This window comes from Hyperoodon ampullatus (genome assembly GCF_949752795.1).
Source record: "Hyperoodon ampullatus genome assembly, chromosome: 10".
NCBI classification, from domain to species: domain Eukaryota; kingdom Metazoa; phylum Chordata; class Mammalia; order Artiodactyla; family Ziphiidae; genus Hyperoodon; species Hyperoodon ampullatus.
The window spans coordinates 4,457,229-4,482,520 of NC_136923.1; the positions used below are offsets into that span (position 1 = coordinate 4,457,229).

The 25,292-nt window shown below is 42.7% G+C and overlaps 1 protein-coding gene across 1 annotated transcript; it reads left to right on the forward strand.

Annotated features, from left to right (window-relative positions):
• The first annotated feature begins 393 nt into the window (after positions 1-393).
• On the forward strand, positions 394-24,672 carry CCDC174 (coiled-coil domain containing 174). The gene is made up of 11 exons (XM_079712326.1): positions 394-484; positions 3,681-3,785; positions 4,488-4,588; positions 12,147-12,205; positions 14,142-14,316; positions 17,641-17,736; positions 18,724-18,866; positions 19,834-19,928; positions 20,466-20,598; positions 22,567-22,719; positions 24,128-24,672. The coding sequence occupies exons 1-11, from the start codon at positions 443-445 to the stop codon at positions 24,424-24,426; spliced, it is 1,401 nt and encodes a 466-aa protein (XP_079568452.1). The 5' UTR covers positions 394-442; the 3' UTR covers positions 24,427-24,672.
• The last annotated feature ends 620 nt before the right edge of the window (positions 24,673-25,292 follow it).

Sequence of the window (25,292 nt, forward strand, 5' to 3'; positions counted from 1 at the left end):
GGTATTTAGGTAGATCTCTGCAGTCCTACTAACCCATCTTTCTTTTCACTGGGAAGACATTCATTTCAGTTCCCTTGCCCTTCCAAGATGGCGCCATCGCCACACACACAACCGCCCCCCGCAACTGCCCCACTCAAGATGGCGTGCATTGCTCTTTAAGACGTATGCCGCCCTTCTCAAGATGGCGACAACACTAGTCCTGTTACCTTCCGCCCTCTTCAAGATGGCCTTAGCAGTTAGCTTCACTCCTGGGCACGCTGATCCTCTCAAAATAGTGAAGGACGCAGTGTGCGCCACATCATGACCTTCTCAAGATGGTGTCAGCGTCATAAACAGCGTCTCTCTCATGAGGACACTTCCGGTTACGCCGGAAGCCGGTATAAGAGGCCAGGGGGGGATCCGGTGAGGCGTTCGCTTTGGGCCGGGAGGTTCTAGTGCGACCATGGACCGGCGGAAAAAGCCCTTGGACGTCACGGCGTCCTCGGTGAGTACGGGTGTAGATGATGCTGCGGGCTCCGCGTCTCCCCGCCTCTGCCGGACAAGAATCTCGACCTCGTTTGTTTCTTCACTCGGAGACCCAAACTTGGCCTCCCCTCAGACAGGATCCCCGGCACCTGGTTTTTCTCCCAGAAAAAGTCAGGGCCCACTTCTTGCTTACAGAACCCTGAACGTGACGTCTCTCCTCCGCCGTGCACCGGCACCAGGCTTGCCCCTCAGACGCGGACCAGAACCTGGTGTCTTTTCCGGGTTTGGAATGTCCCTGCCTCCCCTCCGCGACAACAGGCCAGGCCTCCTTGCCAGCCTTGTCTTCGTTACCGTCGGAGGTGGAACGCAGCCTCTGTTAGCTGTGCAGATATGTTTCCCTAAAGTTCAGGGACCGGCATGGTCCCCCCAGAATATTAGAGAGTGTGATTTGTTCCCCAGGGTCCGAGATGCCCAGCGTCCCCACCAGGAACTAAACAGTTGTTAATAACACCCGTAGGCTGCGCTGCCTGGGAGCTGTAAGGTCTAACAGAATGTAAACAGCATTAAGTTAGTTGCTTCTAGGAAGAAAACCTGTTCTGAGTATTTTTGTGCCAGCACTTTGTATGCACTACCTCATCGAATCTTCCTGACTGCTTTAGGAGGCAGGTGCTAGTAATATCCCCATTTTATAGGTGATGCCATTGAGGCTCAGAAAATGAAGTGGCTTTCTCCAGCTTACATACTGAGTTCTTAGTGGTAGAACTGGGCTCACTGCATCTGCTTGACTCCAAAGCTGTTGTCTTTTCCGTTATATCAGAGCAAATTGCCTAACCTTTGGTTTAATCTTGGATTTACTGCAGAATGTTAGGATGCAAGCAGTGTGAAGGAAAAGATGGAAGTAGCCCAATATTTGAGCTCCTTTCCCCCGTCTAATACTGAAAATTCGTACTAGTTATTATGTTAGAGGATTAGGAATCAAAAAGCTGTAAAATTAAAGTTATCCTTTCCTGACGGGTTAAAATTAGCAATACTCATAATGTGAATGCCATCTGGGAATTGACACTTTTCTGAGCATCTTTTTTTTTTTTTTTTTGTTGCGGTACGCGGGCCTCTCACTGTTGTGGCCTCTCCCGTTGCGGAGCACAGGCTCCGGACACGCAGGCTCAGCGGCCATGGCTCACAGGCCCAGCTGCTCCGCGGCATATGGGATCTTCCCGGGCCGGGGCACAAACCCGCATCCCTTGCATCGGAAGCATCGGCAGGCGGACTCTCAACCACTGCGCCGCCAGGGAAGCCCTGAGCATCTTCATTTTAAAGTTCAAAAGTTTAATAGGAAAATGTCTGGCTAGAAAATTGATGTAGTTAAGAAGTCTTAGAGGGACTTTCCTGGCAGTCCAGTGGTTAAGACTTCGCCTTCCAATGCAGGGGACGCGGGTTCGATCCCTGATTGGGAAGCTAAGATCCCACATGCCTCTGGGCCAAAAAACCAAAAGACAAAATAGAAGTAATATTGTAACAAATTCAATAAAGACTTTAAAAATGGTCCACATCAAAAAAAAAAAAAAAAAAGAAGGCTTAGAGGAAAAGGCTTAAGTTTTTTTTCCTTAAATGTACAAGTCTTTTTTTTTTAGTGATACCTGTAACTTTATTTATTTATTTATATTTTTTGGCTGCGTCAGGTCTTAGTTGTGGCATGCGGGATCTTTCATTGTGGCGCGTGGGCTTCTCTCTAGTTGTGGTGTGCGGGTTTTCACTCTCTAGTTGTGGAGCGTGGGCTCTGTAGTCTGCAGCGTGTGGGCTTAGTTGCCCCGTGGCATGTGGGAATCTTAGTTCCCCGACTAGGGATCAAACCGACATCCCCTGCATCGGAAGGCAGATTTTTTACAACTGGACCACCAGGGAAGTCCCAAGGCTTAAGTTTTAAATTTGTTTTTTAAAATTTAGAGTATTGGGCCCTAGAATGAACCTGCCCTTGGCATTATTAAAAACCCTGCCAAGCCTATTTTTAAATTGCTTTCTTCCAAAATAGAAATCATTGAGCTCAGTCATTTTGATTTCCCTTAAAAGTTAGTTTGTGATGCTGGGCTTTATAAGTATCTGCTTTATAAATGTAATGTACAGTGTATGAGCAGCTGTACTTGGATCCTTAAAAAGGAAACTGTCATTACATCCTTTTTTGGAGTAGATAGTGGTGACTGATCCAACTCCCCTGTTCCCTTTGCTCTGGCTTTCCTGTTCTTGAACCCTGTTGTTCGGCTAAACTTGCAGTTTCCAAAACATGCTGAAACAAAATTCACTCAGTCCATTTTATTTCTAGCTGTTGAAATCTTGCCTGTCCTTTAAGCATCATTTCAAAGCCATTTCTGATAACTCTGGCCAGAAGGAAATACTGCTTTACCTGAACTTTTTGCTACTTAATTCCACTCTTCACGGCATTTATTACAACTGACTGGTATTGTAAGTTACATTTCTTAGGAGATTGTAGGCTCTTTGAGGCAGGAGTATGTCTAATTTATGTTGGTATCCTGCTCTTCAATGTTAAGTGCCAGACATACACTGGTGCTCAGATTGTTGATGAACAAAGACGTTTTCCTATAGAAATAATAAATTGTTGTGATGTTTAAGTGAAATTACTACAAGAAAAAGCCAAGGACAGTGCCAGTCAGACAGAAGGTGCCTAATAATGTTAGTTGAATCTGAATCTAAAAGATGCAGATTTGGGCTTCCCTGGTGGCGCAGTGGTTGAGAGTCCGCCTGCCCATGCAGGGGACACGGGTTCGTGCCCCGGTCCGGGAAGATCCCACATGCCGTGGAGCGGCTGGGCCCGTGAGCCATGGCCGCTGAGCCTGCGCGTCCGTAGCCTGTGATCCGCAACGGGAGAGGCCACAACAGTGAGAGGCCCACGTACCACAAAAAAACAAAACAAAAAACAAACAAAAAAAAGATGCAGATTTCATTTACCTTGCTTTATCACTCTCCCCTTGCCCAGAGGAAAGCCTTGAAGTGTTGAAAGTTAAATACATTTACAACAGAGCTGGAATGAAATATGACTTGGTTTTATTTTGTACTAGATTCTACATTTAAACATTTATTTTTATATCCATTTTTGTCCATTTATAGGAGCTTGTAATCTTGTTTTGAGAATTATAAAAACTTAGAAATCCAGTCACTCATTAGAATTAATTGTTTTTGTTTGCTTATTGGTTTTATTTTAGTTGGTAGACCTTAAGGCTGAACTCTTCCGAAAACAAGAAGAATTCAAACAAGAAAAACTTCTAAAAGATGCTGGAGTTTTGGGGAAACCAAAACCAACTACTAAGGTAAAAATAAGATCTAATTATCTCCATCATTTCTAAACATAGGGAAATTACACTGTACTTAGGTTTTTTGAAAGTGTTCATGGTGTCTGCTACATAAAAATTTCTGTCTTGTATTTGAACATCTGCATGAAATGTTTTAAATATTAAGATAGAAATTGTAAGATTTAAAAGCGCATTATAATGATCTAATTCTTTAGCACTTCTTTTGGAATAGTACATGCTGTTAGTATGTGTTTATTTACATTCCCATGGAAGATTATCTAGTTTTACAGGTGTTATAAATCCAAACAGAGATAAACAATTAGATAATATAGAAATATAGCAGAAATATAGCTGGGTCTTTAAGAGTTGTGAATGTTTTTACAATTTTATAGCTAATGGTATCTGTTACTTGTATTACTAAATCTCTGTTATATATGTTTTCATTAGTCTTGAATTCGGTTGTAATCATTCAGGAGATAAAAGAGAAGTAACTGCAATTGTATAAAGAAATTTTTTTTATTTAATCAGGGCTTTTTTTTTTCAGCTCCAGCTTTGCTATGTACAGTGTATTTGCACGACATAGGTTGGCTGTCAGAAGTCTAGTTATTTCCACTGATTCATAAGATCTAATTATCTTTTTTTTCCTTCTGATGTACAAGACAAGTAGAGAGTTTGCAATCGTTTGGTCATTCTGTCTTGTCTTTTTAAATTATTCTCCAGAAACCAAGTATCTGGAGCAGACAAAACACAGGAGTTTCTAATCGAGCTGAGAAGGATGCTGAACAGAAGATTGAGGAACAGAAGACTTTGGACAAAGCGAGGTAAAGTTTTGCTCTGATAAACGTAGCTGCCGTTGTGGCTACCCAGGCAAAGGAATGAAAGTTCAACTTTCACTCTTTTTGATTTACAATTTTAATTTTTATCATCCTTCTAGCCAAATACTCTATTACTCTGAAAGTAATATAATTTGCAGACATATTTATAGTCTTATAAGAAGATAAGAGAAAGCCTCAGTTTAAAAGATGAAACAGTCCCACTTTGAGCCCCTGTTAGGCACTGAGGTTATCAACAAGTGTTTAAGAAGTGTCCCCATGGTGGTGTGGTTTGGGGCTACTAGGTGGCATGCTATTAGCATTTAGAAACTGAATTTCCCCCTCAACTTTTTAATATGAAAGACTTCAAACCGACAGAATATTCGAAAGGAGAGTATGGTGAATATTCTAATCCTTCTCACCTAAGTTCACCAATTAACATCTTTTAAAATTTACTTTCTTCTTCCCCCTCCCTCTCTCCAGTGTGTGTAGAGAAACTTTGTTAAACATCATGATACTTTACCTCTAAATATTTCAGCGTATATCTTTTAAGAATAAGGACATTATCCTGCATAATCACAATATTACTGTCATACCCAAGAAATTTGACACTGACAAAATAGTGCTATCATATGGTCCATATTCAGATTTCACCAGTTATCCTAAATAAAGGTTATGTCCTTTATTGTTTTTTAAAACATTTAATCCAAGAGTCAATCAAAGAGTACACATTGCATTTAATTTTCATATCTCTTTAGTCTCTCTTAATCTAGAACAGTTCCCTTGCCTTTTTGTTGTCTCTTATGCCATTAATGTTTTTTAAAGAGTCCAGCCCAGTTGTTTCTACAGTGTCCCACAATCTGATTAGAGTCACACTAACTGTTGTTGGTAAGAATACTATTGAATATATAGGTGATGATATGTCCTCCCATTGAATCACATCGGGAGGTTCATGATGTCAGTTTAAGTCATTATTGGTGATGATAACTTTGATCACTCAGTGAAGGTAGGTCTGCTAGATTTTTCCACTGTAAAGATGCTCTTCTGCATTTGTAATTAATAACAGTCTAAGGAGGGAAACTGAGACTGTGAGTATCCTGTTCGCCAGTATGTTTTCATGCGACTGTTTTGTCATCACTGATGAGTCAATTATTACACTGATGATTTCAGAGTTAGAATTTTTTTAATTCTATCATTCCATGTTTATTATTTTTTCATTCGGTTTATTAGCTGGCATTCTTCTGTAAAGAAGAGCTCTTCCCTTATTTGCAGTGTCACCCTGGACTCAGAATCCCAAGTTTTAATGTCTGTCATGACTGCCACATGTGCTTTTGGATCCATTGCATAATGAAAGTTGAAAACAGTGGTTGCTAAGGCTCCTCAACTCTTTTGGGTCTGAGAATAAAGGGCAGAATATTAGCCCATTTGGGGGATTGTTTTTCTTAGTGTTTGGCCTATCCTCAACAGACATGAGACTTGACTTAAAGGTATGTTCATTTTTGAGACATTTTTCTCACTACTGGACATTATTCTTAGAATTTTAATTTTGTTGAAAGATGCTATAATTTTTTATGCTTTATATATGTATTTTATTAAGATATAATTGAAATATAATGTTATATTAGTTTCAGGTGTACAACATAGTAACTTGATATTTGTATATATTGTGAAATGATCACCACAATAAATCTAGTTAACATCTATCACCACACATAGTTAGTTTTTTTTGTCTTGTGATGAGAACTTTTGAGATCTACTCTTTTAACAGACTTCAAATATGCAATACAGTCATTATACTGTACGTTACGTCCCCATGACTTACTTATTTTGTAACTGGAACTTTGTACATTTTGACCCCCTTCACCCATTTCACCCATTTTCTCCCCACCCCCTGCCACCTCTGGCGACCACCATTCTGTTCTCTGTATCTATGAACTTGTTAGTTTTTTTGTTTAGGGTTTTTTTGTTTGTTTGGGTTTTTTTTTTTTAATTTCACGTATAAATGAAATCATATGGTATTTGTCTTCTTTGTCTGACTTATGTCACTTAGCATAATGCCCTCAAGGTCCATCCATAACATTGCAAATAGCAAGATTTCATTGTTTTTTATGGCTGAATAGTATTCCATTGTGTATGTATGTCACCTTTTCTTTATCCGTTCATACATCAGTGGACACTTAGATTGTATCCTTATCTTGGCTATTGTAAATAATGCTATAATGAACATGGGGGGTGCATGTATCTTTTGAATTAGTGTTTTCGTTTACTTCAGATAAATACCCAGAGGTGGAATTGCTGGATCATATGGTAGTTCTTTTTTTTTTTTTTGGCCACGCTGTGCGGCATGCGGGATCTTAGTTCCCCAACCATAGATGGAACCCCTTCCCTCTGCATTGGAAGTGCAGAGTCTTAATCACTGAACTGCCAGAGAAGTCCCCATATGGTAGTTCTATTTTTATTTTGTGAGGAATCTCCATACTCTTTTTCCATAGTGGCTATACCAGTTTACATTCCCACCAACAGTGCATGAAAGTTTCCTTTTCTACACATCCTCACCAACCAACACTTGTTATTTCTTCTCTTTTTGATAGTAGCCATTCTAACAGGTATGAGGTGATATCTCATTGTGGTTTTGATTTGCGTTTCCCTCATGATTAGTGATGCTGAGCTCCTTTTCATGTACCTGTTGGCCATCTGCATGTCTTTGAAAAAATATCTATTCAGGTCCATTTTTAAAATTGGATTGTTCTTTTGCTGTTGAGTTGTAAGTTCTTTGTTTATTTTGGCTATTAAGCCTTTGTCAGATAAATGATTTGTAAATATTTCCTCCCATCCAATAGGTTGCCTTTTCATTTTGTTGATGATTTCCTTTGTTCTGCAGAAGCTTTTTGTTTGATATAGTTCCTCTTCTTTATTTTTGCTTTTGTTGCCTTTGCTTTTCATGTCAAATCCAAAAAAAATCAGTGCCACAGCGGATGTCAGGGAACTTGTTGCCTGTGTTTTCTTCTAGGAGTTTTATGGTTTCAGGTCTTACATTCAAGTTTTTATTCCATTTTGAGTTAGTTTTTGTGTACGATAGTGGTCTAGTTTCATTCTTTTGCATGTGGCTGTACAGTTTTCCCAACACCATTTATTGAAGAGACTGTCCTTTACCCATTGCATATTGTTGGCTTGTTTATTATAAGTTAAATGACCGTATGTGTGTGGGTTTGTTTCTGGGCTCTCTTTCCATTCCATTGATCTATGTGTCTGTTTTTATGCCAGTACCATACTGTTTTGATTACTATGGCTTTGTAATATAGTTTGTAATCAGGGAGCATGATGCCTCCAGCTTTGTTCTTCTTTTCCAGAATTGCTTTGGCTCTTTGGGGATCTTTTGTGGTTCCATACAAATTTTAGGGTTGTTCATTCTATTTCTGCGAAAAATGCCATTGGAGTTTTAACAGGGATTGCTTTGATTTTGTAGATTGCTTTGGGTAGTATGGACATTTTAACAGTATTCTTCTAAGCTGTAAATATCTTTCCACTTATGTGTATCGTCTTCAGTTTCTTCATCAGTGCTCTGTAGTTTTCAGTGTATAGGTCTTTCATCTCCTTTGTTAAATTTATTCCAAAGTATTTTATGATTTTTTTTTTTTTTTTTTTTTGGCTGTGCCACATGGCATGCGGGATCTCAGTTCCCCAGCCAGGGATCGAACCTGCGCCCCCTGCAGTGGAAGCGTGGAGTCTTAACCACTGGATGGCCAGGGAAGTCGTTTCTGTTCTTTTTTTTTTTTTTTTTTTTTTTGTGGTACGCGGGCCTCTCACTGTTGTGGCCTCTCCCGTTGCGGAGCACAGGCTCCGGACGCGCAGGCCCAGCAGCCATGGCTCACGGGCCCAGCCGCTCCGCGGCATATGGGATCCTCCCAGACCGGGGCACGAACCCGTATCCCCTGCATCGGCAGGCGGACTCTCAACCACTGCGCCACCAGGGAGGCCCCGTTTCTGTTCTTTTTGATGCAATTGTAAATGGGATTGTTTTCTTATTTTCTCTTTCTGATAGATCATTATTAGTGTATAGAAACGCAACAGAGTTTTGTGTATTGATTTTGGGTTTTTTTTTTTGTTTTTTTTTTTGCGGTACACGGGCCTCTCACTGTTGTGGCCTCTCCCATTGCAGAGCACAGGCTCTGGACGCGCAGGCCCAGCGGCCATGGCTCACGGGCCCAGCCGCTCCGCGGCATGTGGGATCTTCCCGGACTGGGGCACGAACCCGTGTCCCCTGCATGGGCAGGCGGACTCTCAACCACTGCACCACCAGGGAAGCCCTGTGTATTGATTTTGTATCCTGCAACTTCACTGAGTTCATTTCTTAGTGCTAACAGTTTTTTGGTGGAGTCTTTGGGATTTTTTTTCTTTTTTTTATTATTTATTTTTGGCTGCATTGGGTCTTCGTTGCTGCATGCAGGCTTTTCTCTAGTTGTGGTGAGCAGGGGCTACTCTTTGTTGCGGTGGGCGGGCTTCTCATTGCAGTGGTGTTGCTGAGCATGGACTCCAGGCACTCAGGCTCAGTAGTTGTGGCGCCCAGGCTTAGTTGCTCCATGGCATGTGGTATCTTCCCGGACCAGGGCTCAAACCCGTGTCTCCTGCATTGGCAGGTGGATTCTTAACTACTGTTCCACCAGGGAAGCCCGGGATTTTCTATATATAATGTTATGTCATCTGCAAATAGTGTTAGTTTTATTTCTTCCTTTTTGATTTGGATGCCTTTTTTTTTTTCTTGCCTAATTGTTCTGGCTAGAACTTCCAATACTACACTGAATAAAAATGTTAAGGGTAGGCATCCTTGTCTTGTTTCTGACCTTAGAGTAAAAGCTTCCAACTTTTCACCATTGAGTATTAACTATGGGCATGATCTTTTTTAGTTTCCTCTGTATAACAGAGTATTCCTTGGTACTTTGCTGTGATTTTTCTATCCAGTAACTTTTTACATAATACGTTCATTGTGCTCGTGGGGAATCAAGTCTCCCCATGATCTGCAGGACTTCTGCATCTCTCCAGAGCTTACAACAGGCAGAGGTAGTTCCATGAGGATGTAAGGCCTCAGGCAAGTTACTTTTCCATTGAGACTCTTTCCTTATCTGTGAGGTGTGGTGGTTAATACTTAACTCATGAAGCCCTTTAAGAGATTAAAGGAGATACATAGTGTCTGGCACATAGTGGTTTCCAGATAAGTGTCCCATACCCTTGCCCTCTGAGTTCCACCTTCACTACTTGACTGAAGAAATGTTCTTTACAGTCACCAATGACTTCCTCATCTACTTAATCCAGTGGCCATTTCCCTGACATCTTCCTTGATCTCCATTATTTTTTAATTAATTTATTTATTTATGTATATTTTTTGGCTGCATTGGGTCTTCGTTGCTACACGCGGGCTTTCTCTAGTTGTGGCGAGCAGGGGCTGCTCTTTGTTGTGGTGTGCGAGCTTCTCACTGCGGTGGTTCTCTTGTTGCAGAGCATGGGCTCTAGGTGCACAGGCTTTAGTAGTTGTGGCGCGTGGGCTTGGTAGTTGTGGCTCGTGGGCTCTAGAGCGCAGGCTCAGTAGTTGTGGTGCACAGGTTTAGTTACTCCACAGCATGTGGGATCTTCCTGGACCAGGGCTCGAACCCGTGTCCCCTACATTGGCAGGCGGATTCTTAACCACTGCGCCACCAGGGAAGTCCCTCCATTATTCATCTGAAGACTCTTCCTGCCATCTTAAAACTGTCTTCTTTCTGTTACACTGCATCCAAACTTCTTATCCTTTCCCCTGCACTTGTGTCCCCACCTGTCTCTGTTGTGTTTATTTTGTACCACTCTCCTCTTTGTTCAGCACCCTCTACCACGCTGGTGTCTCCTTGAACATGTCAAGTTCATTCCCTCTTCATCTTTCCTCTGGCTGACTTGCTTTCTCCCTGAAGGTTCCTTCCATGGTTGACTTCTTGCTATGCAAGCCTTAGGCCAAACGTCCTCTTCAGAGAGGTTTCCCCTGACTACCCTATCTTAGTGTCCTGCCCATTTTCTCGGTCCAGACAGTGTATTTTGTTTTCTAAATTTTTTGAAGTTTTATTTTTACTAAGATGATGAGATTCTGTAACGAGACTGCTTGTTACCTTAAGCTCCATCTGAAAAAGAGCAACTTAACCTCTTAGAAGTTGATATGACTAAGCTGGTCCACAGTGCACTCCATCAATGCATGATAAAGGGCCTCTATTGGGAAAACCTGCTTTTATTTCCTTCCCTTCTTCTCACTGTCTGAAATCCTCTTTTTCATTGATTTATTTATTGTCTTTCTCCCTCTCTAGAGTGTGACCCCCATGAGAGCTGGAACTTTGTCTTATGCACCTAAAACAGTGCTTGGCACTTATGTAGTCAGTGCTTGCGAATGAATATGTAAAATGAAAGAGGAATCTTTCTGACACAGAAGCGAAGAGGCTGTAACTGGTGGCATGCTTTACATGTATTATCTAATTAATCCTCATTACAACCCTAAGAGGCAATCCTATCTTTCCTATTGTGATGTGGGAATTGAGGTGTATGAGAGGTTAAGTCACTTGTTCCAGAGCACACAGCCATGTGACCAAGGGACTTTATTGCCTTGGGACACCATTATTATTATTATTATTATTATTAATACTATTTTGGCTGTGCTGCATGGTATGTGGGATTTTAGTTTCCCAACCGGGGATTGAACCCATGCCCCCTGTAGTGGAAGCACAGAGCCCTAACCACTGAACTGCTAGGGAATTCCCTTGGGACACCATTAGAAATGAAATTTTCTATTATGATTAAGTGTGATCCTTCACAAGCAAAAGCTCAGATGACTTCTTTGGGGCTCTTTACCATCGTAGGTATTTCTAGAATAAAAGAATTGTCAGCTGTCTTACCCACGAAAGAATAAATGTCTCTAGAATTAACATGAGCAGAGAGACTGCTGTATTGAAATACCAGGGTTGATGTTTGTTTTTTATTAGCTATTTGTCATGAATACATTATTCATGTTCTGTATAAAATAGACATGATCATATTTTTAACAGACTTCCAAGAAGTTGGTCTCTACCTCCCTTAGGCCTGATGAGCCAAGGGAGACCAGGGACCCTTGTGTAAGACAAGGAATTTGTAAAACAAATGGAATTTGGTGATCCATTTGGAAGGTTGCAAACAGAAAATGTTTTTGTTTAGACATCTCTCTTTTTTTGGTATTTAAGTTACATTTAGCATTTAAATTAAATTGGAATCTTCATTCATTCATGTATTCACTCATCAAATACTTACAGAGCATCTGCTATGCACCAGATACTGTTTTAGGCCCTGGGATACAGTCATGAATGAGAGAAACATGGGCTAGGCTTTCACGGAGCTTACGTTTAGTTGGCAGAGCAGACCTGGCTGGGCCTGAGGGTCCCCTCAGGGCGGGGTTTCAGCTCTAGTTGTCAGGCTGGGTCCCTTGGGCAGGTTGCAGCAGTAAGGCTGGGGATGGGGCAGACTTACCAGGAGTTGCAGTGATCAGACCATTTCTAATACTTGCTTTTTTTTTTTTTACTACTAGGGAGAAATTGGAAGAAAAAGCCAAATTATATGAAAAAATGACTAAAGGAGACTTTATAGGTAAATATGATTATTTATGTATCTTTATTTTCTGTGATTCATACACCTCTGTGGTATTTTATTATTTGTTAAAATAATTGTAAGAATAGGGAGAAATTTAAAAAATAAAATTGATTACTTTCCGTGCCAGCACAGAGACAAGAAAATCAGCAGTAGTTTTTCAGTTGCCCCGTGGGTGCTGGGCCCCATGATAGGTGCTATGAAGGGACAAGCCAGTACGGTATAAGCCGGATTCTCTGCCTCTGCCCTCAAGGGGGCGTATCATCAGTGGAGGAAAATGGCACAGAAAAAACAAATTTAGGAAGCAAGGTCTAAATAGGCCACAATTACAGTTATTGCTATGTTAAAAAAAAAACCTGGGAGGAATTATGGTTATATCAGGGTACTGGAGTTATGGTTCCTTTTTCCCTGTTTTTCTCTATTTTTAGTTTTTTTTCTGTGATGTGCTTATAGTTGCTTTTAAGATAATAATAAAAAGATCCCCCTTTTCTCATACCCGCCCCAGAAAAACAAAACCCAACCTACAGTTCAGCAGCAGTACAAGAGATTTTATAAGGCTGTGCATATCTTATTGCCTTTAAAAAGCATGTGTGGAAGTCTCTAGGGAGAAGGTGGCTCTGATGGGGGTCTTGAAGGTGTTGGAAAACTGGAGAAAGGGATTCTGCAGGGGGAGAAAGGAGAGAGCAGATCGGAGGGAGGAGAGGGCCAGAGCTGGCAGGGCCGACTAGCAGGGCTGGGGCAGTGGGGCAGCAGGACAGCAGCGGGGCGGGACCCTGACCACGGGCTGCCCAGACAGCAGCGGCCTGTTCCCTGTGTGCTGGGGAGCCCAGCGTGGGCAGTTCGGGTGCTCGCAAAGCTGAGGGCCCTGGGAGAGGTTTTGCCTTCCTAAAGAAGCAGCGGGGTGTCAGTCAGCAGGAGGCCTCACTGTTACATGGTCTTACAACTCAGTTCTGGGAACGTATATCTCTTTCCCATTTGAGTTACATGTTTTTGTGGCTAAAAAAAAAGTCTTTTTTCGTTTGATTCAAACTTTACTTATATTGTTAATATAGAAATCAAGTCCAAAGGAGTGTGTGGATGTGGAGATTTGGTTCTGTCCATACCGGCAGGCCCACCTCCTGATAGGCATATTGGACCAGCACGTTCGGGCTAGTCAAGTTTTGGAGCCTCAGCTATTCTCCACAGTGAGGGTAACACCAGCCCCGGTAGTAGGGAACCTACTATCTGTTCCTTAGAGCTTAAATCTAGCAGAGTGAAACTTCATGAAACATTGTGAATACATCCGTTATCCTGTGTTAAATTAAAATCATGGATTGCTCTTTAACTTTCAGTGTATGTGTTAGCTCAAGTAGATCGTGAAGCCTGCAGGCAGATGGCACTTCACACATCTCTGTATGCCCTGCAGATCCTGGCACTGTGCCTTACCTGAAAGTGGTGTTCTTTGGATTGAAAAGAATTCAGATGACTTCTTTTACCTGTGTTATGACCCTGCAAACATTTGCCATACTGTAGCAGTATAATTAGGGTTATGGGATATGGCCCACTTGATTAGAGAGGGGTATTACTGATAGCCACAAAGACTTACTGAGAAATACAGTTCTGCTTCTGTATTATGTAATTGGCTATATGAGTCTCTTGAAATCAAATGGTTTTGTTATCTTAAAGTCTTTTGTTATTGACAAGGCAGCAGAAAACATTAGGCTTCTAAAGATTTTTTTATGTGGTATATGTGTCCAGTGGCCTATTTACATCTTCCCTGTCAGTCTCGAGGTGGCTCTGTGTCTTTGTGAGCATTTAGGGGGTGGGTGGAGACATCAACTACTGAATTGTCGGGTAATATAGCTACATAGTGATGAATGTGACTGCTTCATATCAATTCCATGTGTGGTCTTCTTCTTTAATGTCAAGAATCTGAAAATTGATTTTTATGTCCTAGATGAAGAAGTGGAGGATATGTACCTTGTGGATTTCACACAGAAGATCATAGACAAACACAAAGAAATGGAAGAGATTGGCGCCAATAGAGATTATAGAAAGACAGAAAGAGATGATGATGAAGAAACCGTTTCTGAAAAAGATATCCCTCCTCCCCAGGACCCCAGTGAAGAATGGTTGGTAATATTTTGCCATTTGGTCATGTTAACATTGTCAGACTTGCGTTTAGTTTTTGAGAGTCATGTTGTTTGGTTGTTATCAAGCCATTTCTCTCTATCCTTAAATATTTATTTATTTACTATTTATTTATTTTCGCTGTGCCGGGTCTTAATTGTGGCATGTGGGCTCTTCGTTGCGGCATGCATGAGGGATTTAGTTCCCTGACCAGGGATTGAACACGGGCCCCCTGCATTGGGAGTGCTGAGTCTTACCCACTGGACCACCAGGGAAGTCCCAGTCTCTCTCTCTCTATTTCTTTTTCTGGCTGCATTGGGTCTTCATTGCTGTGCGTGGGCTTTCTCCAGTTGCAGTGAGCAGGGGTTACTCTTCGTTGTGGTGCGTGGGCTCTAGGCATGCAGGCTTAGTAGTCGCGGCTCGGGAGCTCTAGAGCACAGGCTCAGTAGCTGTGGCACACGGGCTTATTTGCTCCATGGCATGTGGGATCTTCCCAGACCAGGGCTCAAACCCATGCCCCCTGCATTGGCAGACGGATTCTTAACCATTGTGCCACCAAGGGAGTCCCTTTCTCTCTATTCTTAATCAGTTTTCTTTCTTTAGAGACTCCACTTTAAATAGGATTGGATTTATAGGTATAGAAGCAGTAGCTCCAATAAAGAAATAATTACAAATAGACTGAGCTCCTGCCATGTGCCAGGCACTGTGCCAGGCACGGAGGCATTGATATGCCTGTTTCATTGATGTGAAAAAGTTGTTTAGGCAGAAGAATGTTCCTTTGTTACCCACACTACCTTACCCATGTCCTTATTCGGGCATCATGGAGAGTCATCATGTAGATAGTGTCATCTCTGTTTCCAGTGAAAAGAGGCTGGCAGAGCTGATCCAGTGAGCCTTACTCTGGCTGTGACATTTTCTGGCAGTGTGGTCTAGGCATCATGACCTGGATCTGGACAGCAGCAGCTCTGCCTTTCACTTGTGATATGGTTGTGATCAAGTTCCTACCCTCTCTAAGCTTCAGTTTCCTCATCTGTAGAACAGGGATGGTGATGCCTAGTAGGTGAATGATGGGGAAACTAAACTAGTCTTTTCTTTACAAAGAGACCAGAATGAAAATTCCATTATGATTTTTTGTACCTAAGACATTGTTTAGAAACTCGTTCAAAAGGGCTTGAAATTGCATGGAGATGCACTGATGCTTTGTCCTGGGAGTAATCCTGCCTGTTCCCCTCCTACTGGTGCAGAGCCCACCCCTCCCCCGCTTCAAGGCGCGAATGTCCTCTTTATGGGGGTGTTTGTTAGGAACTGCTTAGGATTGTTGGCAGCACTTGTGGACCTTTTGTCAGCCATTGCCCCTGTGGGCAGGAGTCATTTATGAGTGAGGGAGCAGTCTTCACTGCTTGGGAACACAGAGAACTTGCATCTTCATGCTGTGGAGGGGTCTTCTTACCTACCTTCTAAAACACTTATATTTGGGGTGGGCTAAGTGGCCGCATGCTTGCTATAGCAACCAGAAGAGGAGCCTGTATGATGCCATCCCTTCCGTCATGCTTCTCTTCATCATTTCTAGTCTCAGTGGTTTCTCCCTCATCTGAACTCTGGTAGCACTTAAACATACTTTCTGCTCCTTTGGGTCTTACCTTTTATTTATATTGACACATAACTGGCCTCATTACCAGAAGAAGATTGAGGCAAACTTCTGGTACTTCTTATACCCTGCCTGCTCCTGTTAGGAGTGTTTCATGAGCGTGTGCCCTAACTTCCCCCTAGAGCCCTGTGAAGAGGGCATGACTCCGAGCCCTCCTGAGTCCCCCTTGTACTTCGAGTAATTGTTTCTCTGAGAGCTTGCTCGGTGATTGCTGATTACATGGGGGCAGTTGCTGGCTGCTGTTCTGCCACTTCTTTTTGATGGAATCTGAATGTTTTGGAGCGCTTCTCCAGAGGCAGAATGGCCTGTGATTGCTTTTCATAGCAGAAATCTCATCTCCTTTGAAAGGTTTAATGTCTTTTTTTCCCCCTCATATTAATGCCTGTATGATTACAATCAATTTGTTACTGATTTGAAGAGTTTGGAGGGCAATTGAAGGTGTCACATGCCACCATATGGTGAAGGAAGATGCACTGCAAGCAGTTCTGACACTTTTTTTGTTTTTAAATTAGGTTCCAGAATTGTAACTGCTTGTAAAATGCTTTAGGTCGTTAAGTTCCAGGTGGTGGAAAATCTTTCCACAAAAATACTGTAAATAAGTACTCAGACCATCTGGCTAAATGTTTTTTGTTCTCCATTCATAGAAGAAGAAAAAAGGAAAAGAAGAAAAGGGAGAAAGAAACTGCTCTCTGCTGTTGGAGGTTTTATTTCTGTGGTTATCAGCTTTAGGACTATAGTTGTGGATTCCCAAACATTCAGTTTTTAAATCATAGGCTGACAGTTGGAATCGGCAGGTGTGAGACAAAAGAAAAGGCTAACAAAAGCAAAGCCACATGCATGGGAATCTGACCTTGAGTTGGTCCAGCAGCAGTGCTGGCCCTTCTGTGCTTTCAGCCTCCTGCCAAGGGCTGTGAGGGAGTCCCTGCCCATAATTTAAAAAACTAAAAATGTTTTGCATCATAATGCAAATGAAATGTTACTCATGAAAACCTGCCCTTTTCCTGTTGGGGACTCTCAGCATTTCACTGGCCTTGCCGGCTGCCTGGCTCCCCTGCCTCATACCTGGACAAAGGTACTTCGGGCCAGGATGAGGAAAGAGGAACGGGGGTGAAAGGTAACAGACTGGCCCGCTGCTCAGGTGCTTCTTTGGTATAAAATGTGTGTTGCTTGGCTTCCTCCTAGCTAAAAAGAGTCTCAGAATACTTACATTAAGAAAGTTCTAATTCATTGGGAAGAATTGTACCAATTTGAAGAAATACAGGAAAGAATAAAAAGTCAAATTTGGGAAGACTGTGAGGAAGTGAGCAAGTTGAGAATATGGTACGGAGCAAAGTTATTATGATGCTGATAAAATACTTGGAATTGTTTAGACCAAATTAAAGTAAGTTCTGAGATGCTGCAGCAAGGGTCTTTGTGGCTTATTTATCTTGAGGTCAGAGATGTACATGATCATTTTCTACAGTTTCTAAAACTAAGATTTAATGAAGGGCTCAATGAACTTACTGTGTGTCAACGTTTAACTTTGAAAAACATGTTCTTACCAATGGTAGTGGTCTCTCAGGTTGAGGGTTTTTCTTGGTGATGGGGCCTAAATTAACTTTTTTCTGTGCACCAACTCCCTGACTTAGGGAACCATATGTCATGTACAATTTTCCACGCTTTTTCACTTTTATTTCAGGGTGGATTATGTGGATTCTTTAGGGCGATCCCGGCGCTGTATGAGAAAGGATTTGCCACATCTGCTGGAAATGGATAAAAATCTTCAGGGGAGGCTGTAAGTGTGTGACATGCAAAGCTTTGCCCATGACATGCAGACACGGGGATTGTTTTGTGCGCAAGGCTGTTTTTAGTTAATTATCTTTGGTGCTCTGCTATGAGAGTATTTTTTTAATGTATAAGAATATTAGTGGAAGCCCTTTTTTGGGGTTGGCATACACATACACACATAGTCCACACTCAGGGAACAACCTGAGTGGTTGATCATCCAGATTGTGTAGCTACTAAAAGGGATGAGTTAGAGCCTATCTGTTTACTTGGAAGGATGTCTGCCTACAGAGTAACAAATAGAGAATGAGCCCAGACCAAGCAAACAAACAAACCACTGCGGAGAAAGCGTTTAAGAATATACTCTTGGTTATCCCACAGCAGGTGGGGGCAGGGAGGTAGTTAGCTTAACTTTTTGTTTATACACCTTTGCATTTTGAAGTAAGGGCTTTATGGCTAGAATTTTTTCTGTGGTGCCTAAGACACACCTAAGAGGTAACTTGCTAAAACATCCCAGGGAATAAAATTCTAAGCAAGGGCAGGTATTGTGTGGAAAGTGTTGGGAGAAGCTCCACCTTGTCCACGTCATCCAGGTTCAGGTAGGCCTAGGCTTGGCACAGGGAAGAAAGTGCAGAAGCCCTGAGCCACCTGTCGGGACATGAGGTCCTGCACAGGAGACCATCCACAGGAGGCCCGTAGTTCCTCCTGTCTGCCTCTCCTGCCCCCTCCATTCAGCCCAAGACCAGGGTGGGAAGGAAGGTAATTTGTCTGAGTGGTGAGGCAAGATTTCATTATGCTAATGTAACATGTTGCTTGCTTTGATTAAAGAAAGGTGAAAATAGTTTTTGCAGATTCCCAGTGGTATTGTGGGTCAGAAGCCTCTGTAAGGAAATGTCTTCTTCATAACTAGAGTTACTCATCCATGATCGCACTCCTGAACCAAAGCATTGCTGTGTCACAGCTCTTATCTAAGATGGTTTTTGCTCTATTTTCCTAGTTTCGTTAGTCCTGCAAATGAAAAAACCTTACTATCTGAAGATATGAGAAAAGAACTCCAGCGCCAGCAATGGGAGGAAGAAGAGAGGGAGTCCCTGAGAAGACCAATGGGGCCCGTACATTACGAAGACATTCGTGAAAATGGTATAGTCATCTGGCAGCTTTTTTTTTTTTTTTTTTTTTTTAATTTATTTTTGGCTGTATTGGGTCTTTGTTGCTATGCACGGGCTTTCTCTAGTTGCGGCGAGCGGGGGCCACTCTTCGTTGCGGTGCGTGGGCTTCTCATTGTGGTGGCTTCTCTTGTTGCAGAGCACGGGCTCTAGGCATATGGGCTCAGTAGTTGTGGCACACGGGCTTAGTTGCTCCAAGGCATGTGGGATCTTCCCAGACCAGGACTCGAACCTGTGTTCCATTCATTGGCAGGCAGATTCTTAACCACTGCGCCACCAGGAAAGCCCCCATCTGGCAGCTTTTTAAATCATTTTTTTATCTTGAACAAATGACAAGCATAAAAGGAAGTATTCGTAAAGCAGCAGCTCTTATGTGGAAATAAAAGATTCTGCTTTTGGAATTGAAAATACCCCTTTTTTCACTTCATAGCCTAAAAATATTCATATTGGGGGTATCTTCCTAACAGAGGGTCTGTTTTTTTTTTGTTTGTTTGTTTGTTTTTGCCGTACGCGGGCCTCTCACTGCTGTGGCCTCTCCCGTTGCGGAGCACAGCTCCGGACGCGCAGGCTCAGCGCCCATGGCTCACGGGCCCAGCCACTCCGCGGCATGTGGGACCCTCCCGGACCGGGGCACGAACCCGTGTCCCCTGCAACCGCAGGCGGACTCTCAACCACTGCACCACCAGGGAAGCCCCCAGAGGGTCTGTTAATCCGAGTTTGCTCCCCAAGAGAAGTGGAGACAGCCTATGACTAAAACGTTAATGAATATTTGTCACTTGGCAAACAGGATGGAAACAACTTCTAACTTTTTTTTAGCTGCTGCTTAGAAAAAACAAAACAAAATGTGTGAGACATCGTTGTGTTCCTTTTTGCTTTGGTAGGAGTTTGGTCTGAATTTAATTCACTGATCTAACCTTTTGGATAATTTTGACTTATTTCAGAGGCCCGGCAACTTGGTGTTGGATACTTTGCCTTTGCCCGAGATAAAGAGTTGAGAAACAAGCAGATGAAAACTTTAGAAATGCTGCGTGAGCAGGTACTAATTAAACTCAGTTGATGTTAAGGATTTGAGCGGTTGGGTTTCCTGTTGTACCGTACTGCAAAAAAATCTAGTAAATTAATTAGAAATTTACATTGCTATTCAGAATACAATTATCGGTTTCATAAAGGTAATTGCGATATTATTTTGGTGTTTCAGACTTTAAGATTATAGTTGTTCAAAAGTAACTTGTATAACTTTGATGTTTTAAACTTGGTTTCAAATATGGCACTTTTGGAGCGGCCTGGGTGAGAAAATAGAAAGTTATTAGAGGGTGGTTAAGGAGTAGGACAGAATTTTCTTGAATGGTAAGCCTTTCAGGATACTCTGTGAACTCTTACTAAACTTCAGAAGACATCAGAGGGCTTGTGTAAGAGGACTTAACGGGTCTTCATGTTGAAGATCTCAAGGATGGCTTCTTAGAGGTGGCATGAAAATCAATTAGTCTATTTTTAGAATAAAATTACTTATTTCATCCTTTTCAACAAATACTGTGAATAGGCTAATAATTTTCTAATTTTCTGTTCTGTTCAGACAACAGATCAGAGAACAAAACGAGAAAATATAAAGGAAAAGAGAAAGGCTATGTTAGAAGCAAGACTTGCCAAACTCCGACAAAAAAAGATGAAAAAGTCTAAAGAGGATGGAGCAGAGGAAGAAGATAGAGGTATATCTTGGCTCGTGTTTCTAAACCTCAAAAGGAAAAATTTTAGTTCAGTTGATGTCTCAATAATAGGACTGGCACTGTGGAAATCAGCCATCTAGTTTTATTCTCTAAGCAAGCAGTGCACCTTGGAGATACTGCCAGGAACAGGTTTTATAACCAAAGTGGCGTGGAATTACACTCCAAAGAAAATTTTAGGCTGTAGACAAGGGTATTAACAGTACATTGTGTTGTTTCATAGAACAGCATGGTTTAGTAACTGAGACTTAGGGGTAAAATACCTAAGTAAAACACTTAAAAGGTATTTTAGGATAAAATTTAGTTGCGCACGGACATGTTTTAGACCTATTTTCATTTGCTATGGTTGTGGTTTTTGTTGGTTATTATAAAGTAATGTATTTTAAAGAGACATGCATTCAGAAAGTTAATAAAATAAAGGATTTACAAATATGGGTATAGACAGCTTGCCAAGGGACTGTTGAAATGCTTGGGAGCACCGTTCAGTACTGTGGTCAGACTTGCTCACTGTGGGAGTTATGCTAGACTGGGATAAACTGCCCCAACAGAGACACTGCAGAGACTGGCTCGAACCAGGTGGACGTCTGCTTCTCTAGTTTAATACCTCAGAGGTGGTGGGTGTCCAGGGCAGGTAGTAGCTCTGCCCTGTACGGTCACCTTTTCCCTGGCCTCTTCCTGTCATAATGCTTCTGCCATTCCATAGAGGGTTCCTCTCACCTGCACGGTCGCTAGCTCCCCAGCACCTGTTCATGATCCAGCCCTGGGGAAGAAGGGGCAGGGAACCAGCTCCCATTCTAGGAATGTGAGTCAGGATCACACACAACCTACGCATTTACATTCCAATGGCCAGAATCCACGGGCCAGCCCAACTGCAGGGGAGGCTGGGAAATGGCGTCTCTGGCGAGGTGACACATATCTAGCTGAAGCTGGGGGGCACTGTAGTCCCAAAAGGAAGAAGGGGGTGTGGGTGTTAGGGGCACGTAGAAGCTTCTCCAGCTCTCACAGAAGCCTGTGCTAAGCCACGGGCCATTTTCTAATTCTGAACACACTTCAGTTTAGCTTTGGAAGGAGATCAGAACACTTAGGAATTGGAAAATGGTCCATTTAGTTTTGTATAAATGCTGTCTCCCTGTGACATGTTAAACTCTGTTTCGTTTCTCTGTTTTTGCTGTACTCCTGAACATCTGTCATTTCCACAAGATGTGAAGTGCCACCAGTGCTTTTTAAAAATCTGTTTTCTTTTAAAATATGGCCAAAATAGAATAGCCTACAGCCTGTCGCCAGGCTCCAGCTCTTCATCACCCTCAGTCCCCTTGCTTAGTTGGAGACTCTTACTTTAGTTGAGTAATTGGGGGATTTCTGGTCCTTTGATTGTTGGTCAGGGGAAGCAGGGTGGCATAGTGGCAAACAGAGACTTTGAAATCCATCCATTGTGGGTTTGAATCCTGGCCCTTGTCACTGTCCACCTGTGTAGCATTTCTGATCTTAATTTTCCTTATCTATAAAATGGGGATACAGTGGAAATACCAATCCTGACTTTATTAGGGTTATTACAGGGTTAAGTGAACTATTGTATACAAAATACTTAGCCCACTGCCTGGCACATGATAGATGCTCAATAAATACCGGTTATTGCTTGTACTCTCAGGATGAGCATGTTCTATTTAATTTTTTAAAGTAGTTTTTTTTTTTTTTTTTTTTTTTTTTGCGGTACGCGGGCCTCTCACTGTTGTGGCCTCTCCCGTCGCGGAGCACAGGCTCCGGACACACAGGCTCAGCGGCCATGGCTCACGGGCCTAGCCGCTCCGCGGCATGTGGGATCCTCCCGCACCGGGGCACGAACCCGTGTCCCCTGCGTCGGCAGGCGGACTCTCAACCACTGCGCCACCAGGGAAGCCCAAAAGTAGTTTTAAGCTTTATTATAATGAAGTCTTATTTCCTTGCCAAAAATAGATGGAGATGTTATTGGGCCACTGCCACCAGAACCAGAGGTCACGCCAGCTCCTCATACAGCTGCCCAGAGTAGCAAAGTCGAAGTCATCGTTCAGGAGAGGAAGGATACCCGGCCTGGGGTGCCGCACGTCCGGGAGTGGGACAGAGGAAAAGGTAAGAGGATCAGTTCTCCTGAACAGGGTGTGATTCTGGTGAGTCTTAGTGGTCCTTGGAAGCTTAAGGAATTCTTCACATCCTTGAACTTGTTTCTTCTCAATACCCAGGAGCATTAGACAGTGTGATTATAAAAGACCAGGGTCTACAAGGCATCATGCTTAAAGGATGAGTTTCTTTTTTATTTTAAGAAACACTTGGGGGAAGGTTTCTGAAATTCCCGCTGCCCCCATGCGGTCTTACAGCTTGGGATGCTGGGTTTTTTTGTTTTTTTGTTTTTAATTTTTGGCTGCTTTGGGTCTTCATTGCTGTGCGGCTCTCTCTAGTTGCAGTGAGCGGGGGTACTCTTCATTGCGGTGTATGGGCTTCTCATTGCGGTGGCTTCTCTTGTTGTGGAGCATGGGCTCTAGGCACGCTGGCTTCAGTAGGTGTGGCGCGCGGGCTCAGTAGTTGTGGCTCGTGGGATTTAGAGCGCAGGCTCAGTAGTTGTGGCGCACGGGCTTAGTTGCTCTACGGCATGTGGGATCTTCCCGGACCAGGGCTCGAACCTGTGTCCCCTGCATTGGCAGGCGGATTCTTAACCACTGCGCCACCAGGGAAGCCCCTGGGATGCTGTTTTTCGGGAACTGTTTTTTAAAACCTTATGAAGGTTTGGTACTTTCATGTATTCTGTGTTTTTAGCAGTCTCTTTTATGTTCAGTTGAAAACAGTCTGTGTCCCAGTGTATTAACTTGGATTCACATATGGTCCCATTGGGTTATGCAGAATTGTCTGTAAATTTTTTCTGTAAATACACCATGGTCCCTACAGCAGCCTCTCTTTGGGAGAAGACTCTGGTTTATGTCTTTTTGAAAAAAAGTGGTACATTAGCATGAATTGTTGGAACTGATGAGATCCACGACTAAAGTAAAAGATATGCAGATGGGTGAGTGCCTTTGGTTAGTGCTACTGTTAGAAATAGAGGTGGAATACCAACATAAATCTGGACAGGTGCCTTTTGTGTCTTCTAAAACTCAATAAAAGACAAAACTTGTGTTTTGCTATGAAGTACCTGTAACATCATGTCAAGCAAATGATCTAAGTGCTTGATTTTTTATGTTTGTCTGTCACATGTAATTTTAGTACTTTTTTGGCATTGTCTCCAGAGCCTGCCAGCCTTCTTTCTCCACAGAACCTTCCTTGAACCTTTCTCCACATGGAAGTTCTCACTCCTTTTTCTTAGCCTGGTTCCTTATCCTTTGTAGGCATTGCATATACCTTGTATTATAGTTTTGTTATTACTGTCCTTGTTCTCCAGAGAATTTAAGGTGGCTTTTAAGAAATATATACAATAATTAAAAAGTAATAACAATAAACATTCAATGATTCAATAATCAGTTCTAATAATACTCTTTCTTATTTTTACTAGACTTTTCCTTTGGGTATTGGTTGAAGAGGCAATCAGATCTCCGGGCTGAGAGAGACCCTGAGTTTGCCCCACCATCGAATTACTTTGTGGACCAAAAAAGAACTGGTTCTCTGAGTAGCCAGGCATGGAACAGACCTGCACCTGCACAGAGTGACCCGGGGCAGCACTTTGGCCAGAGCCATGACCTTGGCTCTTCACATACATCATCCACTCCAGCCCACAGCGGCCCACCACAAGCCCAGGCGGTCACTTTTGAAACTCTGGATGATATGATTTCATATTATAAACAAGTGACATGAACTTAAAAACACTATAACTTGGGTCTGTACTGTTGATGGTGCCTTCCTCTCCCAGAGCAGAGAAAATAACTTAACTTTAGGGACTGAATTGTAACTTTCTCTTCCTGTCTTTTCCCTAAGATCCAGACTTCAGGCTGTATTTGTCAGCAGGGAAGAAAGTGAATGGTACTGTGGGAACTCTGGCCACTTTGCTCTTCATTTCATTCTAATTGGTATGGAGATACCAGTTCATCTGGATTTACATGTGAGCTGAGGTAGAGTAAACATACTCTGTAATACTTGATACTAAGGAGTTTGTAATCCTGTCTGCTTCATACCCACTCCCATGACTTATTCAGATTTAAGGGTTCCACTCCTTTCCTTTTGCCAGTACTAGCTTGTAGATGTCTTTGTTCCAAGCATTCAGCTTCCAGGTCATTTGGTGGAGCATCTGTCAGGAAGAATTTTAGCCTGTCAAATGATGGCACATGAGGGTACACTGGGAGGCAAAGTGATCTAGTCTCCAGGAGGACCCTGACACTGATGGAGAATTAAGCATATCATTTGAAATGATCAAGAAGACCAGGGAGGACTTCACAGTCCAGAAAGGTAGACATTGACGTCACTTGCTCTTACTATCACCCCTTCTTGAGTGGCGATTATCACAGCCACCCATAGTGGGCGTTCATTAAGTGTGTACTGAGTGACGGGCACATGTGGAGGTTGCTGGGCATGATAAGAGCAAGAGATGCCCCTTAGCCACCAGGGTTGGTTTTTCATCTCCGCCTGCCTCCCTGGTTCTCCCGCTCTGGGCCCTGATCTCTCTCGGCAGCTGAGTCACCTCAGCCTCGGTAGGATGGACTTGCGCTGGAGTGAGGGACAGCAAG

Bases quoted from the DNA above. Each gene is read 5' to 3' on its own strand.
- CCDC174 (XM_079712326.1), top strand. From the start codon at position 443: ATGGACCGGCGGAAAAAGCCCTTGGACGTCACGGCGTCCTCG. The intron at 18,867-19,833 runs GTATAGTCATCT...GACTTATTTCAG, and splicing joins CGAAGACATTCGTGAAAATG to AGGCCCGGCAACTTGGTGTT. The intron at 22,720-24,127 runs GTAAGAGGATCA...TATTTTTACTAG, and splicing joins GGAGTGGGACAGAGGAAAAG to ACTTTTCCTTTGGGTATTGG.